The sequence below is a fragment of the Rhodamnia argentea genome, chromosome 9 (genome assembly GCF_020921035.1).
Source record: "Rhodamnia argentea isolate NSW1041297 chromosome 9, ASM2092103v1, whole genome shotgun sequence".
Lineage (NCBI taxonomy): Eukaryota > Viridiplantae > Streptophyta > Magnoliopsida > Myrtales > Myrtaceae > Rhodamnia > Rhodamnia argentea.
The window spans coordinates 11,636,951-11,659,475 of NC_063158.1; the positions used below are offsets into that span (position 1 = coordinate 11,636,951).

A 22,525-nucleotide genomic window follows, 5' to 3' on the forward strand; every position below is an offset into this window, starting at 1 on the left:
ATTTATAAGATTTCCGTTAGATAATAATTGTTGCCTTCCCGACAACAAAAACCATGTATGGTCAATGTAAAAGCTAACTTTGGCTTATACATTGATGCAAATTGCGCGTATATTCTTAACAATTTGGGGATATAGTTATAGAGATTCGCTACCTGAATTTCTACATTACAAGTTTTCCATAACAAAGCACTTTACGATGTTGAAGAAGACGACAAAGTCCATCAAAATATCATTTATCAAATTTTCGTTAAATAATAATTGTGGCCAACACGGCAACAAAATCCATGTACAATCAATCAAAAAGCTAACTTTGGCATGTACATTGATCACAAATTGCGATCATCTATTTTTAATTATTCAGGGGCATGGGCAAGAAAATTCGACTATCCGAAGTCTCACGAAAAGTCCTAAAAATACCATGTACCAATAAAATTCAAATCTTTAGTTAGTGCCAAATGACCTCGATTTAAAGCAATTTGCACATAATTGATAGAACTTAATAATTTTTCGAGTGAAAATAGAGATTTATGTGATATTGAATCATAAGAATGATAGGCATTACAAGATTTGACGCTAAAAATAAAGAAGGTTTATATCATTCTTATTCAAAAACAATATCTAAATTTTGCAATTTCACACTGTAATTTCCCCTCCTGTTTTTGCCTCTTTGGCAATTTAGTATCAGGGGTGCCTTTTTAATCCGTTTCATTTTTGTTGAACGCGAGCAAAGATCAAACGGAGAGAGGGAGGTGAGGCATTGAGAGAGAGAGAGAGAGAGAGAGAGAGAGAAGTACATATAAATACAAAAGGCATTGAGGGCTTGCTTGGCTTGGCTTCCTCTCCAACTCATGCATATGGGAAAACCTGAATTCTCACGCTGCTCTCTTATCTGAATTCAAGAACTCCTCGTAGCGCATCTGAGCCGATTCTGGGTTCATCTGGTTGTGAGTGGGCGCTTCTGTTGATTATTGATTTTCGTGCGGTGTGCATCATTGTTGTCTCTCCCTCTCTCTCTACGGCGACAATCAAACTTCGTTTCATGCTTCGTTGTTGAAGGGTTTTCTTATGCCAAAAGGGTTTTGGGTTATTGGTAATGCTGCTCGAATAGCTAGCTTCTGGGTCTTAGGCAATTGGGTTTCGAGAGGCAAGTTTGCTTAAGCGGTTTGGGTGTCGTGAGTTCAAGTATTAGCTTTGTTGGGGTTTGTTTCAATGATGGATTGTGGATTTGAGGTTGAGGATTAGTGGAAGCTTAGGTCTTGCCTCTGTTTGATCAAAAACATGAGTCGTAGGCTGCGGCGGAGGGTGTCCAGAAAGGGAAAGGAGAAGGTGGTTGCGCATGGCTATACTGAATTTGAGGAGGAAGTTTCGACTTCAGAGCGAAATGGGCATGTCGATTGGACTTGCTTGCCCGATGACACAGTGATTCAGCTGTTTTCATGTCTTAATTACCGTGACAGGGCGAGCTTGGCATCAGCGTGTAAGACATGGAGATGCCTGAGTGCTTCTCCTTGTCTATGGAACTCGTTGGATCTTCGTGCTCATAGGTGCGATTCAACGATGGCGAGTTTGCTCGCATCTAGATGCATGAATCTGCAGAAACTCCGGTTTCGGGGAGCCGAGTCAGCTGATGCGATAATATTTCTCCAAGCTAGGAGCTTGCGAGAAATAACTGGTGATTACTGTAGGAAAATAACTGATGCAACTCTATCTGTAATTGCTGCAAGGCATGAGTTGCTCGAGTGCCTTCAACTTGGCCCCGACTTCTGCGAGAGGATCACTAGTGATGCTGTCAAACAGATAGCTTTCTGCTGCCCTAAGTTGACTAAACTTCGGCTTTCAGGAATTAGGGATGTTCAAGGTGATGCCATTAATGCTCTAGGCAAGCATTGTCCACATTTGACTGATGTTGGGTTCTTGGATTGTCTAAAAGTTGATGAGGTGGCACTTGGCAATGTGGCATCTCTTAGGTTCCTCTCAGTTGCTGGGACATCAAATGTGAAATGGGGTGTGGTTTCACATGTTTGGCATAAGCTACCTAACTTAGTTGGGTTGGATGTTTCTCGAGCTGACGTTGGTCCGGCGGCTGTTTCAAGATTGTTGATCTCATCCCAAAGTTTGAAAGTTCTATGTGCCTTGAATTGTCCTGTTTTAGAGGGAGATGCCAATTTTGCTGTGCCCAAAATTAAAGGAAAATCGTTACTTGCTCATTTTACGGATATCTTTGAAGGAATAACTTCTTTATTTGCCGATACCACAAGCAAAGGGAAGACTGTATTTTTGGATTGGAGAAACTCAAAGAAAACTCATAAGAGCATGGATGAGATGATGACTTGGTTTGAGTGGATTCTATCACATTCGCTACTACGAAGTGCGGAGAACAATCCACAGGGTTTAGATGATTTTTGGCTGAAGCAAGGTGCTCCATTATTGCTCATCTTGATGCAGAGCTCTCAGGAAGATGTCCAAGAGAGGGCAGCAACTGGACTTGCAACTTTTGTTGTCATTGATGACGAACATGCTAGCATAGACCGAGGAAGGGCTGAAGCAGTAATGCGAGATGGAGGCATACGCCTCCTCCTAGACCTTGCTAAATCTTGGCGGGAAGGGCTACAATCAGAGGCTGCGAAGGTAAGGTTTCTCTGGTACTTGGAGCTATCTGATTAAATTTTCGCCTTCCTTTTGGCAGAAAACCTGGTTACTTTCATAATACTCTCTTCTCATCATTATATTAATTTGGAATACATAGAAACAGCATGTTAACTGACTCCACCTTACGTGCAAGAAATTGAAAAATTAATGTCTGATGTGTTGACTTCTTGGTATGTTTCAGGCTATAGCAAACTTGTCTGTGAATGTCAATGTTGCAAAAGCTGTTGCAGAAGAAGGTGGAATTGATATTCTTGCTAGTTTGGCGAGGTCAATGAACAGGCTGGTTGCTGAAGAGGCAGCTGGAGGTTTATGGAATCTTTCTGTTGGAGAAGAGCATAAGGTATTGTTGTTGTTGCTGCTTGATTATCATTTTTGCAGGATATTCAGTTTTGTTTTGATATTGATAATGGTTTCTTGTCAGGGTGCTATTGCTGAGGCTGGTGGAGTTAAAGCTCTAGTTGATCTTATATTCAAGTGGTCCTCTGGTGGTGATGGTGTTTTGGTACAAATTTTTCCATTTCACATCGGTTCAACCTGCAAGCAATTTCTCTTAGATTAATGATTTAGGATGATTTACTAGTGGATTGGTCCTTCAATTGTCTTCAGGAACGCGCAGCTGGTGCTCTGGCAAATTTGGCAGCTGACGACAAGTGTAGCATGGAAGTTGCCTTGGCTGGTGGAGTTCATGCATTAGTTATGCTTGCTCGCAACTGCAAGTTCGAGGGTGTTCAGGAGCAGGTGTTGTGCTTCATTCTATTCAGATAAAAAATATCGCGACATTGGTGTGAAACAACATACCAATAAGCACCAAAATATCAACAGCTTTATCTGAAATTGCCAACTATCATCCATTACTAAGTAGCCTTGTGTCATTTCATCTGGTGCATTTGTTTCACTTTCAAGTAATTAAATCTTTGAATGGAACCATTCAAAGAGATCATAATATAGAAATAGTTTACAGCTTAACAGTTTTCACACTATGGAGCATTTTACTCATAAGGGTGCTTGCTTACAATGTTAAAAGTATAGTTTTGTAATGCATCATCCGGCGTCCGAAATGAGAAAATGTTTTTTCCCAGACAAATGCACTCTCCAAGTTCTTAAGGATGAAGAGTGAAGTGCCGAAATTAATTCCGTGTAATGGGTCATTTTGTCAATAATGGGGGTAGTTTTCTGTAGGGAATGAGCTGATAAATAATACTTTCTTGTTCATGATATTAGCAGTGGGTGGTACTCTCATCTCTGTTTGCCTTTAGCATTCACCATATATCTTGGTCTTCTGGTAACGTACAAATGATCTCTTATGATGCTAGAAAGGTAATGCTGACTTCTTCCTCTTGGTTAAGGGTGGGAATACTGACACATTTTTCAATTGAATGGCTTCAAACTTTATAGGCTGCTCGGGCCTTGGCTAATTTAGCTGCTCATGGAGACAGCAATGGTAATAATGCAGCAGTAGGGCAAGAGGTGGGTGCTCTGGAAGCACTCGTTCAACTGACAAGATCTCCCCATGAAGGTGTCAGGTAATTTATGAATCTTTTTTCTATAAACTGAATGACTTAGTTTGTGTGTTGTCACTTAGGGAACTTTTTTTTTTTTTTTTTTTGCGTGGAAGCCCCTGTACTTGTTGTGGCCATTCCTTAGACAGCAATTTTATGATGTGCATAAGTTTTATGAACCCCGGAAGCAGGTGCATGAAGAAAATAACTATCATGAATACCCTCAAGTAGATAAACAGAAAAGTATATGATACAGTTACTTTTATGATGAGGGATATGCTGGACTGCAAACCCATGGTTTTAGTATGAGATTCATGCTTGGGAGTTGTATGTACGTGTAAATTAATAAAGGTGGGAAAAAGTGGGGGAGTAACCTTGGAAGTTAAGTGGAAAATAGAGAGATAGGAATTTTTCTGTTTGGGGGAGGTAGCGGGGCTCTTAGCGCATCTGAGCCGATTTTGGGTTTGGCTGTGAGTGGGAACTTTTGTTGATTTTCATTTTTTTTGTGGTGTGCATCATTTGTCTCTCTCTCTCTCTCTCTCTCTATCTATGGCGACAGTCAAACTTCAAGTGATGCGTATCTTATCCACAACCACCTTTATATCATGTCTGACTGCTTTTTTATTTCCAATTCTTGCACTTCCGAATTCATCTGTAAAGGTAATAACTCCTGCATTCTTCAACTCGTTTATCACTTGCATATGTATTTGAGAGGGGGAATGGCATGTAGGCGCTTATGATGTACGTTGTCTTCTTTCCTTAACAGCACCTTGTGCAATGGGGAATCTTTAACTCTCATTCTTGGTCCATCTAACTTTCATAAATCTCTTTTGATTCATTCTGTCTTTTATCCTTTCAATGCGAAGAGAAGCTTTTTGACTCCCATAGAACATCTCTAGCCACTCTTCAAGCTGTAAATTCCCTTGACTGACGGGGTTCTCCTCCCTTTTACTAATTGTTGGAAGACTGACAATGAAGAAATGGTGTGGGAAATTAAATTTTTGCATAGGGCTCAAGATTGGGAGCTCAAAGGTTTCTTAAATTTTAGTAAGTTGTTGTATCAAGCAATGTTAGATGTGAGAGGGTGATAGGTTAAGGTGGAATTGGCATACCTTTGGAACTTTTTCTGTCAATTCCTACTATTTTGGTATCATCTTTTCTTAGATGCAATTCCAACAGAGCACACTCTTTCCATGGAAATCTAGTTGGAAGGTCAATGGTTTATTTGTGCAAAAGTGAAGAGTCGTGAATCACTGACTTTCTCATTGTAGCTAGATGAGAAAGATTTGGACAATGGTTTTTGCAATTTTAAGAGTACAATGGGTGACCTCAGGCATGATGCAACATGAATTTTGTGCACAGTTCGTGTGCTAGAAAGGAGTAGATTACTAAGATGATTCTTCTCCTTGTTTTTTTCTCATTTGGGGAAAGAGGAATAATGGGCCATTTCAAAGAGTTAAAGTCTCTTGGGATTTTGATGTCGGGATAAAACCCTGACAAGGTATTCAACATCATGAAGAAAATCAAAGATACCGAGAGACGCCTGCTTGATTTGCTGCTAGAAGTGCCCGGATGCCTTTCTTTGGAATTGCTGTTAGCTCTCACTTTTGCTCTGGCAGAGACGGTCAGAGTCATGTAGTTTGGGATTGGAATCTGTGGGCAACTAGTGAGTCTCTGGCCATCCCTCATCGGTAAATCAAAGGGAGATACAGGGTTTTGCTAAACAGAAACAGTTCGATTTGACCACAAAAAAAAAAAAAAAAAAGGAACAGGAAGAGCTCTAGAGGAAACACACAATCTAGACAATTGTCTTCTGAATGCCAAATCCAGGAAAAAGAAAAAACATTTAAGAAACCACTTAATTCAATAATGAAAACAGTTTATCTTATAACAACCCTTCCAAGACTAGTATAGAGGCATAAAAACCTTCATCAATTGGACCACTACCTAAAGAAGTAAACCTAATAACACTCGGACTCTAAACATGTGGAAACGCAATGAGTTCCATCTTGATTCTCTGAAAATGCCATCCTAAGGATGTTAGTTCTTTTTCTCTTAACTATATTCACACATTAACCTTTTTCTAATAGGAGTTTCGGAAACACATTAGTAGTAGTACTACTATAGGACAGGCCCCATGGAATCTACAATCAGCCTGTGCGTACTAGAGGCACATTCAACTTCTTTTTCGATGATTTGCTTCTATTAAGCCTTGGTCACTCCAGTCCAAGAACTCAGCATTCCTATATATCCTCCTCATGTACAATTTTGGTCTAGAACCATAATTTTCTCTATTTTAACCAAGTAATCGGGTCATCTGAAACAAGTAGCCCTTCTTAGTTTAGAATCTTTCTTGGTACTTTTCCGTCTTAAAAACAACCTAAAACAGCTGTCAAAACAACCTCCTCAAGTCTATATCCGGTTTCGACCAAAAAAAAAAAAAAAAAAGTCTATATCCCGCAACAGATTGCAATGTCACATCGATGTTCTGTCTAGGATGCAAGAAAAAGGCTTCCAACCCAGCTTAATCTTGATGATAAATTTTCAGATTCTGCTGTTTGTAATCCTGGTTGTAGGTGGAGTTCCCGTCATGTCGTATTTTCATCTCAAGAATCAGATGTATAATTTTTTATATGGGGCAGCTGCACAAGATAAGATTATTTTAAAGAAATATCGATGCATACGTTTGCATGATATTTTTTAGCCTTCTGCTACTTAAAAAAGCCCCTGCAAATTTGAGTGGTCATTTGATTTTATTATTTGCAATATTCATGTTGTAAATGTTTAACTGAGTATTGCTCTTTAAATAATTGATGTGGTTTACTCCTATTCTATGCATTTAGTCAATGAGGTTGATCTGTATTATTTTGTGCAATCATCAAACAGGCAAGAAGCTGCTGGTGCACTGTGGAATCTGTCATTCGATGACAGAAATCGTGAAGCCATTGCATCAGCAGGTGGCGTGGAGGCCTTGGTATGGTGTTTACTTCAACTTAATTGCAATGGCTTTTGATCAAGCACTTCTGCTGCAATATCATACTATCGTGCACAATATAGGATAACATGAGATGGAAAGAATGTGAACAGCACCTGCTTTCTTTGAAGGTTATGAGGTCATTCTGATGTCATGAAAGTGTGGTCACTGTGTGAATAAACAAATTGGTGTAGTCCCATTACATCTTTTCTATATATTGGGACATGGAATTGATTTCGGGTGCAACTTGTCCAGTTCACATGATCTCTATTGACCTTGATTGCCCTTGGCATTTGAACTTTTTTAGCTGTTTACTTGTCATCTTGACTGGTAATTTGTTTCGAACATAATATATACAAAGTAAAGTGACAAGTAATGCAACTCCGAAGAGTGCAACTGTCTGTAAAATTGCTTCTTGACATAATGTTGGCACGTCTTCTTGCCCCATCATTATGAACATTGTCCGACAAAAAGTAGAAAATGAGAACTCTTGTTGTAAATGCTCAATGATTATCACTCTAGGAGGATGGTTGTCATTATATTCTATGCTCTGTACCATCGAAGCTATTGCCTTAGTATCCCTATGCATAGAATTGCGACAATACCTTCTGTATTTAGCCTAATAAATCTTGATGGTTATCTTTAATGGTCGAAATTTGGCTCAAGAAAATTGAATCGATCGTTCATTCGACATTTGTTTATAGGTTGCTCTCGCACAGACATGTTCGAATGCCTCTCCTGGTCTACAAGAGCGAGCAGCTGGTGCTCTTTGGGGGTTATCAGTTTCAGAAGCTAATAGGTAGTTTTATATTTATAAATTGGATATATAAATGTGCATGTGTATGTGAAAATGCATTGTTAAGTTCCTATGCATGTCTTCATGCATCTAAAGGATTAGATAGCATTTGTTTGATACATTCTGGAATTGCTTTGAATGTGGATTTTGATGTGCTTTTGTCCTGCATCGAGTAAGAAATTGACATACCCGTACTTTTCATGCAAGCATGATATAGCAAAATGTATCTGTTAAGTGGGGATGATAATGGGTCAATTTTATTGATCGATCAAACCAAGTAGTAACTCTTCGAATGTCAAGTTCCAGGTACATGCAACAATATAGTGGAGACCCCATAGAGTTTGTACGGTTTTAGCCTTTAGTACCTTTTGAATATTGAAAACTGTCTCAATAATTGTTAGATTACCAAAGTAGCATTATTTCAAATTGATTCATTAATTTCCTAGGATTTTGAGCAATTCGAATAAGTTTACATCTCTTTAAGGAAACTATAGGTTGGGTTTTCGGGAGATAATCGGAACCCCATTTTCTCTCCAAATTTGAGTTTCGTTGCCAAGAGTTGCTACCTTAATCAGGTTGCTCTGTTTGGGACGAGATGATGCTATTATATTCATTTTAGTTTGGGACCAGTCTCCATTGATGTAAACTCGTCTGGCTGCCTTTCCCACTACTAAGAAATGATTATAGTTTTAGGTGAAAGTTATTGCTGTCTTTATAATCATTAATAAAAGGCAAAAGTGTATTTAAATGTGTTTCAGGCAACAAGGGAAATTGACTTGTAAGAGATGGGTCAAGCCATATTTGATGATGTTGAGTTGGCAGCATCTATTTAGTGGTATTTATTTTTGGGTTAAAGTTCATCATCTTGGTAGGACGAGAAAAAAGATCCTCTCTCAGCTTTTCAAAATAGTCGTGAAGCAAAGTGTCATTATAGGGGCTAAGACTTGGGCTTAATGCACTGGAATTAAAGCTCGGAATCTCACAGTACGAACATTATTAGCTTACGTCATAACATTGGATATACAAGGAAAAGGTGGTTTTGCTTGAGCTAGATATTGTTAGTGCTCATATGTTACATATAGCATGACAAAAATTATTCATTCTAGTTTCCGCAGTGTGCAGTTAATAATATTCTCTTTTAAATGATGTATCTTTCCTAAGTTTATTGGAGTGTGTCCAAATTGTTCCTCAGTATCTTTGTTTTCTACTCCACATATTTTGTTTTTGTCTTGTGCGATGCTAACCCACATATTTTTTTGGTAGTGTTGCAATTGGGCGAGAAGGTGGTGTTGCTCCTTTGATTGCTTTGGCTCGCTCTGATGCTGAAGTAAGTCTTTGACCACTGATGTATGCTTGAAATTTGATTTAACCTTTGTTGGTTGCAGAGACATGGCTTTTCACCCGACTTGATTTTATCATGTCCATGTCTCTGTATTTTAGATAGATTGTTTCTTGATTTAATCATTCTCTTTGGCGAATGCCACGGAACCACTTGGTTATGGAGTCCACAAGTTTTGGTGAATGTTTGTACATGAAAGCAGATAAATTGAATGTGACTTACAATGTTATTTTAGGATGTCCATGAAACTGCCGCTGGTGCTCTATGGAATCTTGCTTTCAACCCTGGTAATGCTCTCCGCATAGTGGAGGAAGGGGGAGTTCCTGCTCTTGTTCATCTTTGCTCTTCATCAGTGTCCAAAATGGCACGTTTCATGGCTGCGTTAGCTTTGGCATATATGTTTGATGGCAGGTACTTTTTTCTAACCTGGCAGCATAATATACTGGGTCCTGTTCTACATGATGACTTTGTAGTGCACATGATATATCTTCTCGAACGTTAGTTGATCTGTCAAGTTTATCTCTATTAATATTCACTACAGAGACACAACTTCAAGTGACCTGGAATTTTGTTCCGGAAATTCCAAAATTCCAAGACAGACTTCAACAATCTGAAGAAGCTGTGATTTTGTTAGCTTAACCCATAGCTTTTTGTTGGAGGCTTATCCGCTGGTCATCTGTGTCATGACTTAGATGGTAAAGCATGTTCTTATGCTAGAGAAATAACTGATCTAGCATCTCAGTTTGTGTTTTTACTTGGTACACTTGAAAGTCAATTATTTTTGTCACACTGGCCAATTGTTTCTGTGGTACATTTGGCATATGGGACAAAGTTTTTTCATTTTGTTATGATATTTGGCTGAGGATGGAAACGTGATGTAGATCTCGAAATAGACTGCAACATACCTTTGGATTATGCTGTAATGGAAGCACTTGTCTGGCCCTGAGCTCCGTGAGATTTCATTTAGTTGGTGCATTTGTCTATTAGCTCTCAACAAAAGCAGATGCTTTTTTAACGTATATCCTTGTATTAGAAGAGTTTTTATTATGTTAACATGATAAAACTGGCTGAAACTTCTTGATCTATCTTGCAGGATGGATGAATATGCATTGGTTGGGACTTCATCAGAAAGCACCTCTAAGATTGTGAGCTTAGATGGGTCCAGAAGGATGGCTTTGAAACACATTGAAGCTTTTATCCTCATGTTTTCTGATCGGCAAGCTTTCACTGCTGCCGCTTCATCGTCTGCTCCTGCAGCATTAGCAGAAGTGACAGAAGGAGCTCGTATTCAAGAAGCAGGACATCTCAGATGCAGGTCCCACCATCTATCCTGATATCCAATTCAATTCCATCGCCGCAAATATGTAGATGTTCTTGCCTGAAGTTTTATCTATGAATTTGCTATACATCCCTTGTTTTATCTTCCTTTGATCAGTTTGCTTATTTGAACATCTTTACTGCATTTATCTATGCTAATGAGAAACCAGAGGTAGGTAGTTTGATAAATAAGTTTTGTAATGCATGGGAATTACTGCAAGCAACTTTCTGTCTCAACAGATGTGGAATGATTAGGAGAGAAGTTATATTATGGGTTCAATATTGTCCGTGTGAGCACTAGGCTGCTTTAGTAGATAAACGAGTGGCCACTTGCTTTATTTATTTATTTTATTCCTTATTTGTTTCCCCTGTTCTTCTCCCTCTAATTATTTCTCAGTGGAGCTGAAATTGGAAGATTTATCTCCATGTTAAAGAATCCTTCTGTACTCAAGGCATGCGCAGCATTTGCCCTTCTCCAGGTAACTAGCATCCTACATAATAAGTTTTGTTGGATGATTACATAAGATATATACTTATGAGACTCAATACAGACTGAAGGGTATATTATCCTTGAAGTTTAATCTAGAATCACTTTATCTCAGAGCTGCACACCAAATTTTCATTTCCCTTCATTTTCCTTCGTTTCCCAAACTTAACATAATTGTTTGTGCCATGTCTATATTGCAGTTTACCATTCCTGGTGGTCGCCATGCTTTGCACCATGCGAAGCTTATGCAAAACGCTGGAGCTGCTAGAGTTCTGCGTGCAACAGCTGCCGCTGCGACCGCGCCACTTGAGGCCAAGATATTTGCAAGAATTGTACTTCGTAATCTGGAGCACCACCAGGCAGAATCTTCAAAGGGGATTTGACGTATTTGGCAAGCCAAACAATTTGTGCATAGCAACCGAACGATGCTCCATGAACTTTGGCTTCTGGACTTTCATTTGTTAGAAGAGCAGATCCTTCAGAGAGATTAGGTGCCCTTTTCATCAAAGGGCAATACTGTTATATGTGATCTCTTTCTTTAATTTTTTATTTTTTTCCCTTGACATCCTTAAAAGAAAACTACACCTGTTGAAAGTATTTTCTGGTGGTGTATTGGTGGTGTTATTTTCTCTCACCTGGATGCATTGATACAGATCCTAGATAGTCATAGAGAGTTTCTTCTCAGACATAGTAGGTAGCTGTGCCATGGTGTTGTGAAAATTGCGGAGTTTAATATTGCACAGTGGAACATATGCCTTATTGAAGTATTATTCAGACATTTGTTGCTCAGACTCTTGGCACTAATGGTGCATGCTTGTCTGACGGGTCGGTTGTTATAGCATTTATTTACCGTGTGTCCTTAAGAATTTTTTCCCAAGCCGGTCTTTTCTTCTCAAGTTGGCTTCTCTCACCGCTCACATGAATCGTAGATCTTTATTTATATATAGACTCCTCTGATTACCATAGTAGATATCTTCTCAATCTAACGCTAGAGATTTCATCTTTCCATTTTCTAACTACGCATATTAATCACATGGGTACTTTAGAATACGATATATTTATAGTATTGTTCTCCTTAGAAATGTTCTAGAAGATAAGAATTCTTAGGACACTCACCCGGTCCTTTTGAATTGTTCACGATCCTTCCGTTAAAATCTCCGGACCATGACATTCTTCCCCACCTAATAGGGCGATGCTCTCGTCGCATTTTCGGTATGGAATGCATTGATTTGCTTTTTGAACTTGTCGATACCTAAATTTTTAAGGACAGCGTGTCCACATCGAACATCGACTTATGGTGACATTGAGAACTTTTGTGAACCAGTCTATTATGCGACCCGACCCATAGCTTTTTGCAGCGAATTTAAATGGGCATCGGGAGCATATTCTGCCTCATGTTCATTAAATTTCATAATCTTGATTAACTTGAACGGACGCCGCAAAACCAGCATTGTCGTTTAAAACGAACGAATGAATAAGACCGGGGGATGGGCTGAAACCAAACGTTGAGTGAAGCAGAGGAATAGCAGCTGATGGGAGCATTGCTTTGACATATGGAAGGGAAAAAACAGAGGATAAGAGGCATGGGCATGCTGAAAGAACAGGGAAGAAAGCGCTGGAAGTAGACTTGGCCGGTTCCATGGAACCACCGGTTCCAGTTCACGAACCGGCGGTTCCGGTTCGTAAAAAAGGTGGAACCGGAACCGGCCCTTGAAGAGCCGGTTCCGGTTCCGGTTCGGAACCGCCGGTTCCTAGGCCCAATAACTCTTTTTTCCCGAGCCTCCTCCCCTTTTTTTTTCTTTTTAAAAACCGGGTCGGAACCGGCCCGGAACCGCCTGTTCTGCGCCGGTTCCGACAATTATGGAACCGTGGGCCCGGTCAACGGGCCGGTTCCGGGCCCCGGTTCAATTATGGTCATGTCTAGCTGGAAGACCCCCAGCACACCATACTCGTTCAGTATAAAAGGGCATATACTCACATCCATCACCAAGCCCATTTCTCTCTCTCCTACCCACAAAGGAATTCAATAACCCACGTCTATCACCAACACCATCCACCACCTGCTGCCATTCACCATCCTGGTCCAGTCTCTACAGTACATGCCTTGGTTTCCTCGAAATTTCCAGTAGTTCTAGCGGCAGTCTTGCCAACCTCAATCATCCGGTCCCCTTCGTCGCCTCCGAACACCGCTATCGCCGTCCATTTTCAAGATGTCCTGGAAATGGCTATTATTGCTATTAGTTCACTTAATTAAGGCGAGCCTTGCCTGGCTATTAGCTTTTTCATCATTCCAATTTCCATAAACAATGTCGGTTTTATGAACCCTTCCAGCTTCAGTTCTTCACAAATATAACCTTGTTTGTCTCTTTTTGCTGTCTTCACATCACCTAAGGGCACTTTGACATGATGACCAAAACAAGATGGGATTGAGACCCTTAACATTTATGCATCGCTTAATGGCATATTCAGATTTCTGCAAATTTGGAGAGTAAGCAGAACTGGACATGAAAGAGGATTAGTTGATTATTTTTAGGTCAAGGTTTCATATGGAACCTCACGAGAACTTTCTTGATCCATCTTCAAAGTCCATGCATGGCAAGGGCCAAGGCTTCCCTTGGGATAGACATCAGTAGGCTACTCTGCAAAATGTGACAGCACCATCATCCCATGAAGGAAGTAAAAGAAGGCAGCCTGGTTTGACTTAAGCTTTTAAGTCACAAAAATTTAACAGATTTCATTTGGCTAAGAATTAGCAATAAAAAAAGTGCATACACTGAAAGGTGATGACAAGACCAAGGGCACCCGGTATTATTATAATGATGCCTTCTTAGTACTCAAAGAATTTACACCAGCAGATTATCGACTTGGTAAACTTCGGAATATCTATTAGTATCCCCATATTGTCACTCAATGAGGCTTCCATACCTCCAAGATTTCGTGTTAATAGGCCCAAACCTGAATATAACAAACTTGAAGTACCTGAATAGTCTCGGGGATCTTTTAAGAGCAAGACTCATTTAACTGATGCTAGAATGTCCTAGCTATCCAACATAAAGGGATTACATACAGAAAATTTCGCGAAAGCCCTCAGGGGAGAGGAATGTTATCTTTCTGTGTATATCACAACATCCAAGTCATTCCAGTGAGTAACATCACCAAGCAAGCCACACAACACTGAACATCAAGTACCATATCACCTACATAAATTCAATCTCCTGCCTGCGAAAGAAAGATCATTTCTCTCCTTCTTCTTCCCTATTCCTGCGCAAACTAGGAATTCTTACTAGTCCATGCATCCCAACAGTGACTAATTCTCAAACTCGAACAGCCAAACCATTGTTTGGTACAAATTCTGAATCCATGTGGTCCAACTATGACAAGCCGTTTCTGTTGCCACATTCTCTGTTGAAGCTTCATTCTCCAAGTAAGGGTCTATGTACTTTAGGATGTCACCCAAACAGAAGTGGAAATGTCCCTGAAACATTCACGAATTTGACTTTTCCCGCTTCATCCAGGGTTTTTAACTCTATCCAGTCTCTGGTGTAAAGCAGTGGTGATTAACCTTGGTCCTATCTTATTCTTTTTATAGAATACTTTGAACCTGACTCTGGACCTGCTTGAGTTAGTTGGCTAAGGGGCTGGACTGCCTTCACTGTAGGCTCGATTAATTATCCACACCATCCAGAAGAATTGAAATTAGGCTGTAACTGACTCCATCCTGTGCAGCTTTGGTCTGCCATTACTCAATAGTCTCCCAGTTTCAAAAGTCCTCTGATATGCTCAAGTTGGGAGCATAATCCACACCCTAAATACGTCTGCGCTTTCATGTACAGCTTTTGTGGTTTCCTCAAACTAGTTCTCGACACATCTGGTCTCTCCTTGGCTTCTTAGGCCTACCATGTAGTTTCTTCTTAAAAAATGGAAGCAGACTACACCAGTTTTATGGCATAATGCTTCCCTATCATTAGACTAATCATTGGTCCACACACTCTAAAAAATCAACCTTTATCGTGACAACCCAACATGTACGAATCATGTCCCTTGCATGCAATCGTCGAAAAGTTACGTGAACACATTATATACTGCTCAACTCCCACTTTCTGACAGAATGAGTATACTCTTTCAAGTGCATGATAAATTGCTCCCTCCCACATTGTCATTCAAATTGATGACTTGGTTTTAACTTGCTCCATTGTTTTTTCACCATCTGGAAATGTCTCCACCAAATCCTCTCATCAGTTCTCTTTTGTACTGCATTCTCTTCATCAAGTATATCCAATAATTTCAAGAATCCCTAAAGATAAGAAATCGAAGATGGTGTCAGTTCGAATCACAAGTATATCGATTAAAATCCAGCCATAACCATCTGACCTGACATAGCTCACATCTTGACTTAGCTAGGCCATCAGTATAAAGTAGGTAATGTTTCTATGTTGGAGCACTAAGTTGATATTCTAAATACGACCCACAACAAACAACAAAGCCTTTTGCACACTAGGTGGGGTCAGCTAACTTGATATTCTAAATGCAGATAACCTTTTTGGAGTACACAAAAATTGATTTCTTTTCCTGTGATTAGATGAGCCATTATAAAAACAAGGAAATGATGTTCTCAATACGTTCAAGTCTTATGGCAAAAAAAGAAAGTATCACGAACAAGACTATGACTACAATGGAAACGGTGACAATTTATCATGTTTGTTTACGTTGAACTGCAGGTGAGGAATTGTCATTTTTCATCATGACCCCAATCGAGATCCACATCGAGACCAAAGAAGATAAGCAAGATATTGTGTAAAAACCAGCATCTAAACCTAGTAAATATGCTTGTCACAGAATATGCAACACGGCCCCTACTAAGGTGCTCACCATCATTTCCATAAAAAAATGCCTCCTAGCAACAATACCATAATTTTGGGTCAATAAACTCCAATAATATGCAATCCTACTAATTCTACATTGATCAAATTGCAGACATGTTCTTCTGGATCCTGCTATTTCAGTAATGGCTCCACTTCAATGAGCATAATCACTTTGTAGGTACTATTTCAACCCCTTCTAAAATCTCAGAAAATGGTTCAATTACTACTTGTAAAATTAATATCTCAAGGTATAAAATGAGATATTTTATCATTGTACCTCAAGTAAATAGTTATTCATTCTCTTCTTTTGAATGGCACCCAAGGAAACTTGCAGACAAGTTAGTGAAAACGAGTACCACTCACCACAGGAAACTCAGACCATGCTTCAAGTTTCATCTTTCGTCCATGACTTGAGGCCTTCATCCAGAGTACAAGATTCCATGGTGTTCCAGTAATTTGGTGAAGGTGAAATATAGATGTTGACAATGAATCTTTAAAGAAAAGAAAATCACGTTAAGGATATATCAGCACGTAGAACCAAAGACCACAGAAGCTTCCATTGGCCTAAAATTCATGATCTTTTGTCCATTATATGTCCAACAAGAATTTAGCAGCAAATACGCAATACTAGTACCGTTTGACTGCTACGACTAAGCAACACTGATGTTGGAAATTGCAGCACTTACAGAGAAGGCCTTTTTATTAGGCATGGTGGTTAGAAAAAGGCCAATAACAGGGATCAAATCTCAATCTACCCCCAAAATTAATGTTGACAGAAAGCAGGAGACTAAACAGCATAGTATCTCCACACAACCTAATTTTGTCTAGATCTGCCAACTGCAATAAAGATTGTTACATTTTGCAGAAAGTATAACTGATGGTTCTAATTGAATAAAAAGACACAAACTAGAGCGGTAAGAGCTGCTCTTACAGTAATCGCAAGGGGAAAGGCAATTGGTTTGTCTGCCTACTTGGGTATATTACCTAAGAAAGGAGGGCAAACAAAGCCACATTCAATCCTTACCTTGACGGACTGACAAATATGGAGATTTATCACCAGAGCTATTACAGAGACCCAACCATGAGGAGGGGAAATTCTTTCCACTGTCCAATTTGTGATGAAGTGCCAAGTGTAACCCCATTAATCATCCTGCACTGTGCATTGCCATCAACATAGTGCTTGGTCAATGACTTGTCCCCTCATATGCTTCAATAATTGACCCAACATTGAATGGATAATCTCATAATGTGGGTGCAATCTGTTTCCAGCCAAAAACTCGCTCATTCTCCCATCAATCTCAATAACACTGCAACCAGTTTCCTTATTTGCTCCATTCGTACTCATTAACCTCTTAATCTCCTCTGCATCAGTCCATCTCTTCTCCGCTGCATATATGTTTCTCAACATAATGTAGTTCCCATCATTCTGAGGCTCCATATTTACTGTTCTGCTTCTAACTCTCTCCGCTCTTATCACATCCTTGAAGTATCCACAAGCAAATAAGAAGGAGCTCCATATTATTGCATTAGGCTCATAGGGCATGCTTTTGATTATATTTTCAGCCTCTTCCAAATATCCTGCTCTACCTAATAGATCTACCATACAACCATAGTGCTCAATCCGAGGGGCAAGCCCAAACTCATCCATTGCTTTAAACCACTTCTTCCCTTCCTTCACTAAACCAGCGTGATTACATGCGGATAGAACACCAATCATCGTTATATCATTTGGTGGGACCCCCTGCTGTTGCATCTCTAGGAATTTTTGCAATGCTTCTTTGCCACGGCCATTGACTGCAAGCCCATTTATCAAAGCATTCCAAGAAGCTACTTGTCTTTCATGCAGCACATTAAACACTTTTTTGGCTTTACCAATCTCACCACATTTAGCAAACATATCCACAAGTGCCGTGCCCACATTGCTTGCTCGGTCAAGTTTCTTTTTCTCAGCAAACCTGTAAACCCGATTGCCTAAATCTACAGCACCCAGATCAGCTATAGCTGGAAGAACGCATACAAGAGTGACTTCATCAGGCTCAACCAATGCAGTTGACTGCATCTCATAAAACAATCGCAAAGCTTCATGGGGCTGTTTATTTTGGCAATATCCATTAATTATCACATTCCATGAAAATAGATTCTTTTCTGGCATGGCATCGAAGAGTGAGCGAGCAGATTTTAAGTCACTAATGTTGCAATACCCATTAATCATGGTAGTCCAAGAAACCACGTTCCTCTCTGGCATCTCATCAAACAAATCTTTGGCTGGGTCCATATCTCCCAACTTAACATAGCCATCAATCATTAAGTTAAATGCTGCAGAGTCCTTCTCAGGCATTTCCTTGAACAGCTTCATCGCATTTTGCATATCCCCAATCCTCGCATAACCACCTATCAGAGCCGTCCACGACACCAGACTCCTCACACTCATGTCATCAAACAACATCCTCGCAGCTTCCACGCTCCCCCATTTCGCATACAAATCGACAAACGCCGTGGACACGTATAAGTCCGACGAAAACCCCATTTTAACAGCATGGCACTGCACCTGCAGCCCTTCCCAACAGGACACAGCTAACGAGCAACAACACTTAGCCAAAGCTGTGAACGTGAAGTTATCGGGTGAAAAGCCGCTGTTCCTCCGGAGATCTCGGTAAAGGACAAGAGCTTCGTCAAACTGGCGCAGACCCACGTGGGCTTTGATCATGGCGTTGCAGAGAAACCCATCGTCTCTGTGGGGACTTTTATCGAACAAGAGACGAGCATGGCGTAACCCGGCGAGCGGGTCGGAATCAGAGGCCACGGACGCGGGACAGGCGCAGCTGGCGACGAGCTTGGTGACGAGATTGACATTGAGGTCAAGAGCGTTGTGAAGCATGAAGGCGTGGATTTGGAGGAGAGCGAGTCTGGTGTTCTTGGTCCGTTGAAGGAGATAGAGACATCTTCGTTCCAGAGGAGTCCAAACGGCGGACTTCAACTGCTCCATGGACAACTCATGGAGCTCGTCAAAGTAGGAATGGAGCAAAAAAAAGAACTATAAATCTCGACTATTTAAGCAAAGTCACAACATTACCGAATAATTACCGGTGATAATATTCTCAAGCACTGAAGCATAAATATGGTACAATTTCCTATCGAAATTACGTCTCGTATGTTTCCCTAAAAAGTAGATTAAGTATGTATTTTGTAGTGAAGGTCCTAGTTTTTTAATTTCTATTTCAGCAGTAAATGTTTTCTTTTGTGATAGTAAATTATGTTTCGCATTCAGTAATTTTCTTTTGTAATTTACTTAATATTGTAGTATTCACTTCATGGAAGGTAGTAAATTACTTCTACCATCCTTAAAAGGAGTAAATAAGGAGCAATTTACCTTCAAAATAGTAACATTCTAAAGACGAAATAATTTACTTTATATGAAATAATTCATCTTTAAGGTAATAATTTCCCTTGTAATCAATAAATGGAGTGAGTGCTAATTCTTAATGATCGTAAGTAAATTGTTAGCAAAGCAATGTTCGTAGAATTAGTTTCAACATTATAAATTATCTTTAATTTCGTAAAATTTATAAATGCCAAATTATCTTGTATGTCGTGTATTACCTTTTTGAGTCCATAAATTACGTGTAATACAAGCCGAAGCCCTTCTTTTTTGCTGATTCGATGTGCACCCAATCTCAAGCCTCATGATTAGTATTATCATATTATGACAAGTGCAGTGCCGATAACTGAACAATAATCTTAAGCAATGGTGCGCACGTGAGATTTCCATAATTGAGGAGGTAAATAGATGTTTGGAAATATTTGAATTTAGGAATTCATGTTTTGATACCATGGAAAAGATTTTGTGAGAATGCTGTCTATTATTCTAAAAATTTAAGCTATTAGATAAAAACGTAGTTTAATGTCCAAATATTTTAATATTGCTTAAGCGTGTGTGCTTGGGTTACAATGAGGAATCAGTTTCTGTTGGCTCTTATTATTATGACCTTATAAGTGAACCCTGAACGTCGAGTTAAGAATGGCGCTGGGACCAAATGCGTAATTCAGCTCGACTTAAAGGAAAGGTTGGATGGTCTGAAGCTCGACGATAAGGAGGAGGCGCGGGACATTCCGTTAGTGTTTGACTTACCCCTACGATGCGAAACTGAAGTCATGACCGTAACTAGTAAGTCCGAGTGACTTTGTCCCATGGATTTGGAGAGACATGAGCTGAAATCTAACTTAGATGGCGTTACAGATGGGATTGTCTGCACTTTTCATTTCACTGAGGTAGTTTTTATACGTAATCTGAATTACACTTTTACTTTAGAAAAAGTGCCAAACAATCGACTACCATAAATATCTGTCTGTGAATGGAGCAACAACAGTAAGAATAACCGGGGTAAGTGAAGTAACCGGGGCACAAACAAGCACCACTCAACTCTGTCAAAACAAGACGTTGTACAAGTCATGATGCTACACCGTAACATTCACTAATTAGATGTTCACATCCAGCTTTTCAATGATCATAAAATGCATCTCTAGATCTGGAGGCCTGTCAGCAAAATAAAACTTCTCTGCTACCTGTATTTTGCCTCCAGCCTTCTGAGATTCAGATTTGAGCAGATGAAGCAACCTCTCCTTTTCGCGGCGAATCCAAATGCGATTACGGTCGCACCATTGCCTAGGAGTTCCATGGAGGACAAAATGCAGTGCCTGAGCTCGTTGTACGAACTGTTGGGAGAGCTTGCCGATCATGTTTGGATCAGTGATGTATGCGCCAGAGGAATTTAGGCCGACATCGACATAATGGATTTCTCGGATGCTGTTCAAAAGACTTTCTTTCGTGCTAGGTAAAATTTGAGTCCTCGCCCGGATGTCAGAGGCTTCATGACCCAATAGCCCTTGTCCAGCAAAAGATGGATGTCCAGAAGATGCGGTTTCGAAATGGCTGAGCTCAGTCACAAGTTGGTTAAGCACAGTGCCACCTTTGCTAAAACCGAGGATGACGGTTTTTGGAGGATGTCCTTGTGGTGCTAACAAGCTTGTGGAGACAGGATTATATTTCCTTGAAAGGACATTCTTTGCCTGAAATGCCAAATTAGTTAACATGAGAAAACCATCACACCAGAAAAGACTTGCATAGGATCATGGATGGCTAAATGGAGGTGCTATATTCTTAAGTTGCTATAAAAGGATGCTTCTAAATGTCACCCGACTTCATTCGTCTTTGTTTTTTGTAAAACACTTGCTGTTCAGGTTATTTTCTTCAAGCCCTTTTTTTCTATTCGGTGTTCAGATCTTATCATGCCATATACATTTCGAAATTCAGGTGTCAATGTCAAAGGAAATTTAGCGACAGACACCATGTCTCAAGATGCTTCATGTATCCATGTTCCTCATTTGCTCAATCAGTAAAACTAACCACTCTAGCAAGTACAGAAAACACTGTGAATATGAGTGGACGAGGATGTAGCAGAGAACACAGATCATATGACTCCATGTCCCATGTACAGTGATTCTCTTTGTAAATCAGTAATTCTCCTCATTCTCATGGTACAGTCATTTTCCTTGCATTTGGGAAATTTACCTTGGTTTACATTTTTCCCTTGTAGTTTTCCAATTTTCCTTTGTAAATTGTGAACCCCCTTGGAATCATGAAAGACCTACATGTATATATGCAAAGACCAAACAAAGATCCTAGCAACAAACTGGTCCCTCAACTTCTGTCTATGTTCCATGCTCATTCATACGTACAACACTCCCTATGACGAGATTCAGAATAACACATAAGACTAAACAAATGCACAAGGCTGCTTCACAAAAGATAACCCGCAAAAATCACAACTTTTCATTTTTCGAATCCCCGTTCCAAGATGCAACAGTACACTCCAGAGTGCATAAGTGCCAGGACTCACCTCGTCAAGGCAATTCGACAACAGCGAGACGATCGACGAAGAAGCAGGAAACCCGACGTGGCTATACGATCTCGGCTCCCCATACTTGTTTGCCGAAGGGATGAACTCCTTATAGACGGCAAAAGGGCCGTTGAAGGTCGAAGCCTCAACGACCCAAGCATTGACGGAGCCACCGAACTTCGAGACCAGAACATCAGCTACCGTCTGCAGGTCCGACAACCTCTCCACGACGGGATTCCCAGTTCCTTCGACTCGATCCCCATTGAAGAAGACCGCGTTTGCGGAAGGCGCCTGTCCCCAATTACGGCGAAACACCAAGCAAAATCAAACGAAAGTGCAGCTAGGGATTGCAATGGGGGTGGTGAGCAAAGTTGGGGGGGGGCGGGTCGGGCGCGTACGATTAGGGTTTTGGAAGAAGGCGAGAGGCAGAGAGAAACGGCGACTCTGCAGCGAGCCGTGCCCTTGGCGTGGATCGGAACCTTCAGAGTGGCACTCCATCGATCCATGAGCGAGGGAAACCCTGGCACAGAAAGCTACTCTCTCTCTCTCTCTCTCTCAATTCATTGTCTATAACTAGATGTGGCCGGTTTCTTGGAACCGCCGATTTCTAGGGCCAATGGTTATTTTTTCCCGGGCCTCCTCCTTTTTTATTTTTTTAAAAAAACCGGGTCGGAACCGTGGGCCCAGTCAACGGGCCGGTTCTGG

At 40.3% G+C, this 22,525-nt stretch overlaps 3 protein-coding genes across 4 annotated transcripts; 1 reads left to right on the top strand and 2 right to left on the bottom strand.

Annotated features, from left to right (window-relative positions):
- Window positions 1–757: 757 nt before the first annotated feature.
- Window positions 758–11,850, top strand: LOC125316531 (protein ARABIDILLO 1-like). The gene is made up of 12 exons (XM_048285069.1): window positions 758–2,628; window positions 2,831–2,989; window positions 3,071–3,151; window positions 3,256–3,387; window positions 4,045–4,172; window positions 7,035–7,122; window positions 7,827–7,921; window positions 9,182–9,245; window positions 9,493–9,668; window positions 10,351–10,572; window positions 10,972–11,053; window positions 11,262–11,850. The coding sequence occupies exons 1-12, from the start codon at window positions 1,279–1,281 to the stop codon at window positions 11,442–11,444; spliced, it is 2,760 nt and encodes a 919-aa protein (XP_048141026.1). The 5' UTR covers window positions 758–1,278; the 3' UTR covers window positions 11,445–11,850.
- Window positions 11,851–13,851: 2,001 nt separating this feature from the next.
- Window positions 13,852–18,949, bottom strand: LOC125312433 (pentatricopeptide repeat-containing protein At2g44880-like). 2 transcript variants are annotated; one of them, XM_048285809.1, is made up of 3 exons: window positions 16,948–18,949; window positions 16,287–16,414; window positions 13,852–15,355 (listed from the first exon to the last, which is right to left on the bottom strand). In XM_048285809.1, the coding sequence occupies exon 1, from the start codon at window positions 18,907–18,909 to the stop codon at window positions 17,092–17,094; it is 1,818 nt and encodes a 605-aa protein (XP_048141766.1). In that variant the 5' UTR covers window positions 18,910–18,949; the 3' UTR covers window positions 13,852–15,355; window positions 16,287–16,414; window positions 16,948–17,091. The 2 variants fall into 2 exon arrangements, with proteins under 2 accessions (XP_048141766.1, XP_048141767.1); XM_048285810.1 differs by lacking the exon at window positions 16,287–16,414 and having other exon boundaries at window positions 13,853–15,355.
- Window positions 18,950–20,305: 1,356 nt separating this feature from the next.
- Window positions 20,306–22,370, bottom strand: LOC125316704 (mitochondrial protein C2orf69 homolog). Its single transcript, XM_048285755.1, has 3 exons — window positions 22,219–22,370; window positions 21,821–22,111; window positions 20,306–20,990 (listed from the first exon to the last, which is right to left on the bottom strand). Exons 1-3 carry the CDS (start codon window positions 22,324–22,326, stop codon window positions 20,400–20,402), a joined length of 990 nt encoding a protein of 329 aa, XP_048141712.1. The 5' UTR covers window positions 22,327–22,370; the 3' UTR covers window positions 20,306–20,399.
- Between the last annotated feature and the right edge of the window lie 155 nt (window positions 22,371–22,525).

Coding starts and splice junctions, on each gene's coding strand:
- LOC125316531 (XM_048285069.1), top strand. CDS start 1,279: ATGAGTCGTAGGCTGCGGCGGAGGGTGTCCAGAAAGGGAAAGGAGAAG. Junction 2,629..2,830: donor TACAATCAGAGGCTGCGAAG/GTAAGGTTTCTC, acceptor GGTATGTTTCAG/GCTATAGCAAACTTGTCTGT. Junction 9,669..10,350: donor GCATATATGTTTGATGGCAG/GTACTTTTTTCT, acceptor TCTATCTTGCAG/GATGGATGAATATGCATTGG.
- LOC125312433 (XM_048285809.1), bottom strand. CDS start 18,909: ATGGAGCAGTTGAAGTCCGCCGTTTGGACTCCTCTGGAACGAAGATGT.
- LOC125316704 (XM_048285755.1), bottom strand. CDS start 22,326: ATGGATCGATGGAGTGCCACTCTGAAGGTTCCGATCCACGCCAAGGGC. Junction 22,112..22,218: donor CTTCTTCCAAAACCCTAATC/GTACGCGCCCGA, acceptor AATTGGGGACAG/GCGCCTTCCGCAAACGCGGT. Junction 20,991..21,820: donor TGTCGAATTGCCTTGACGAG/GTGAGTCCTGGC, acceptor TTGGCATTTCAG/GCAAAGAATGTCCTTTCAAG.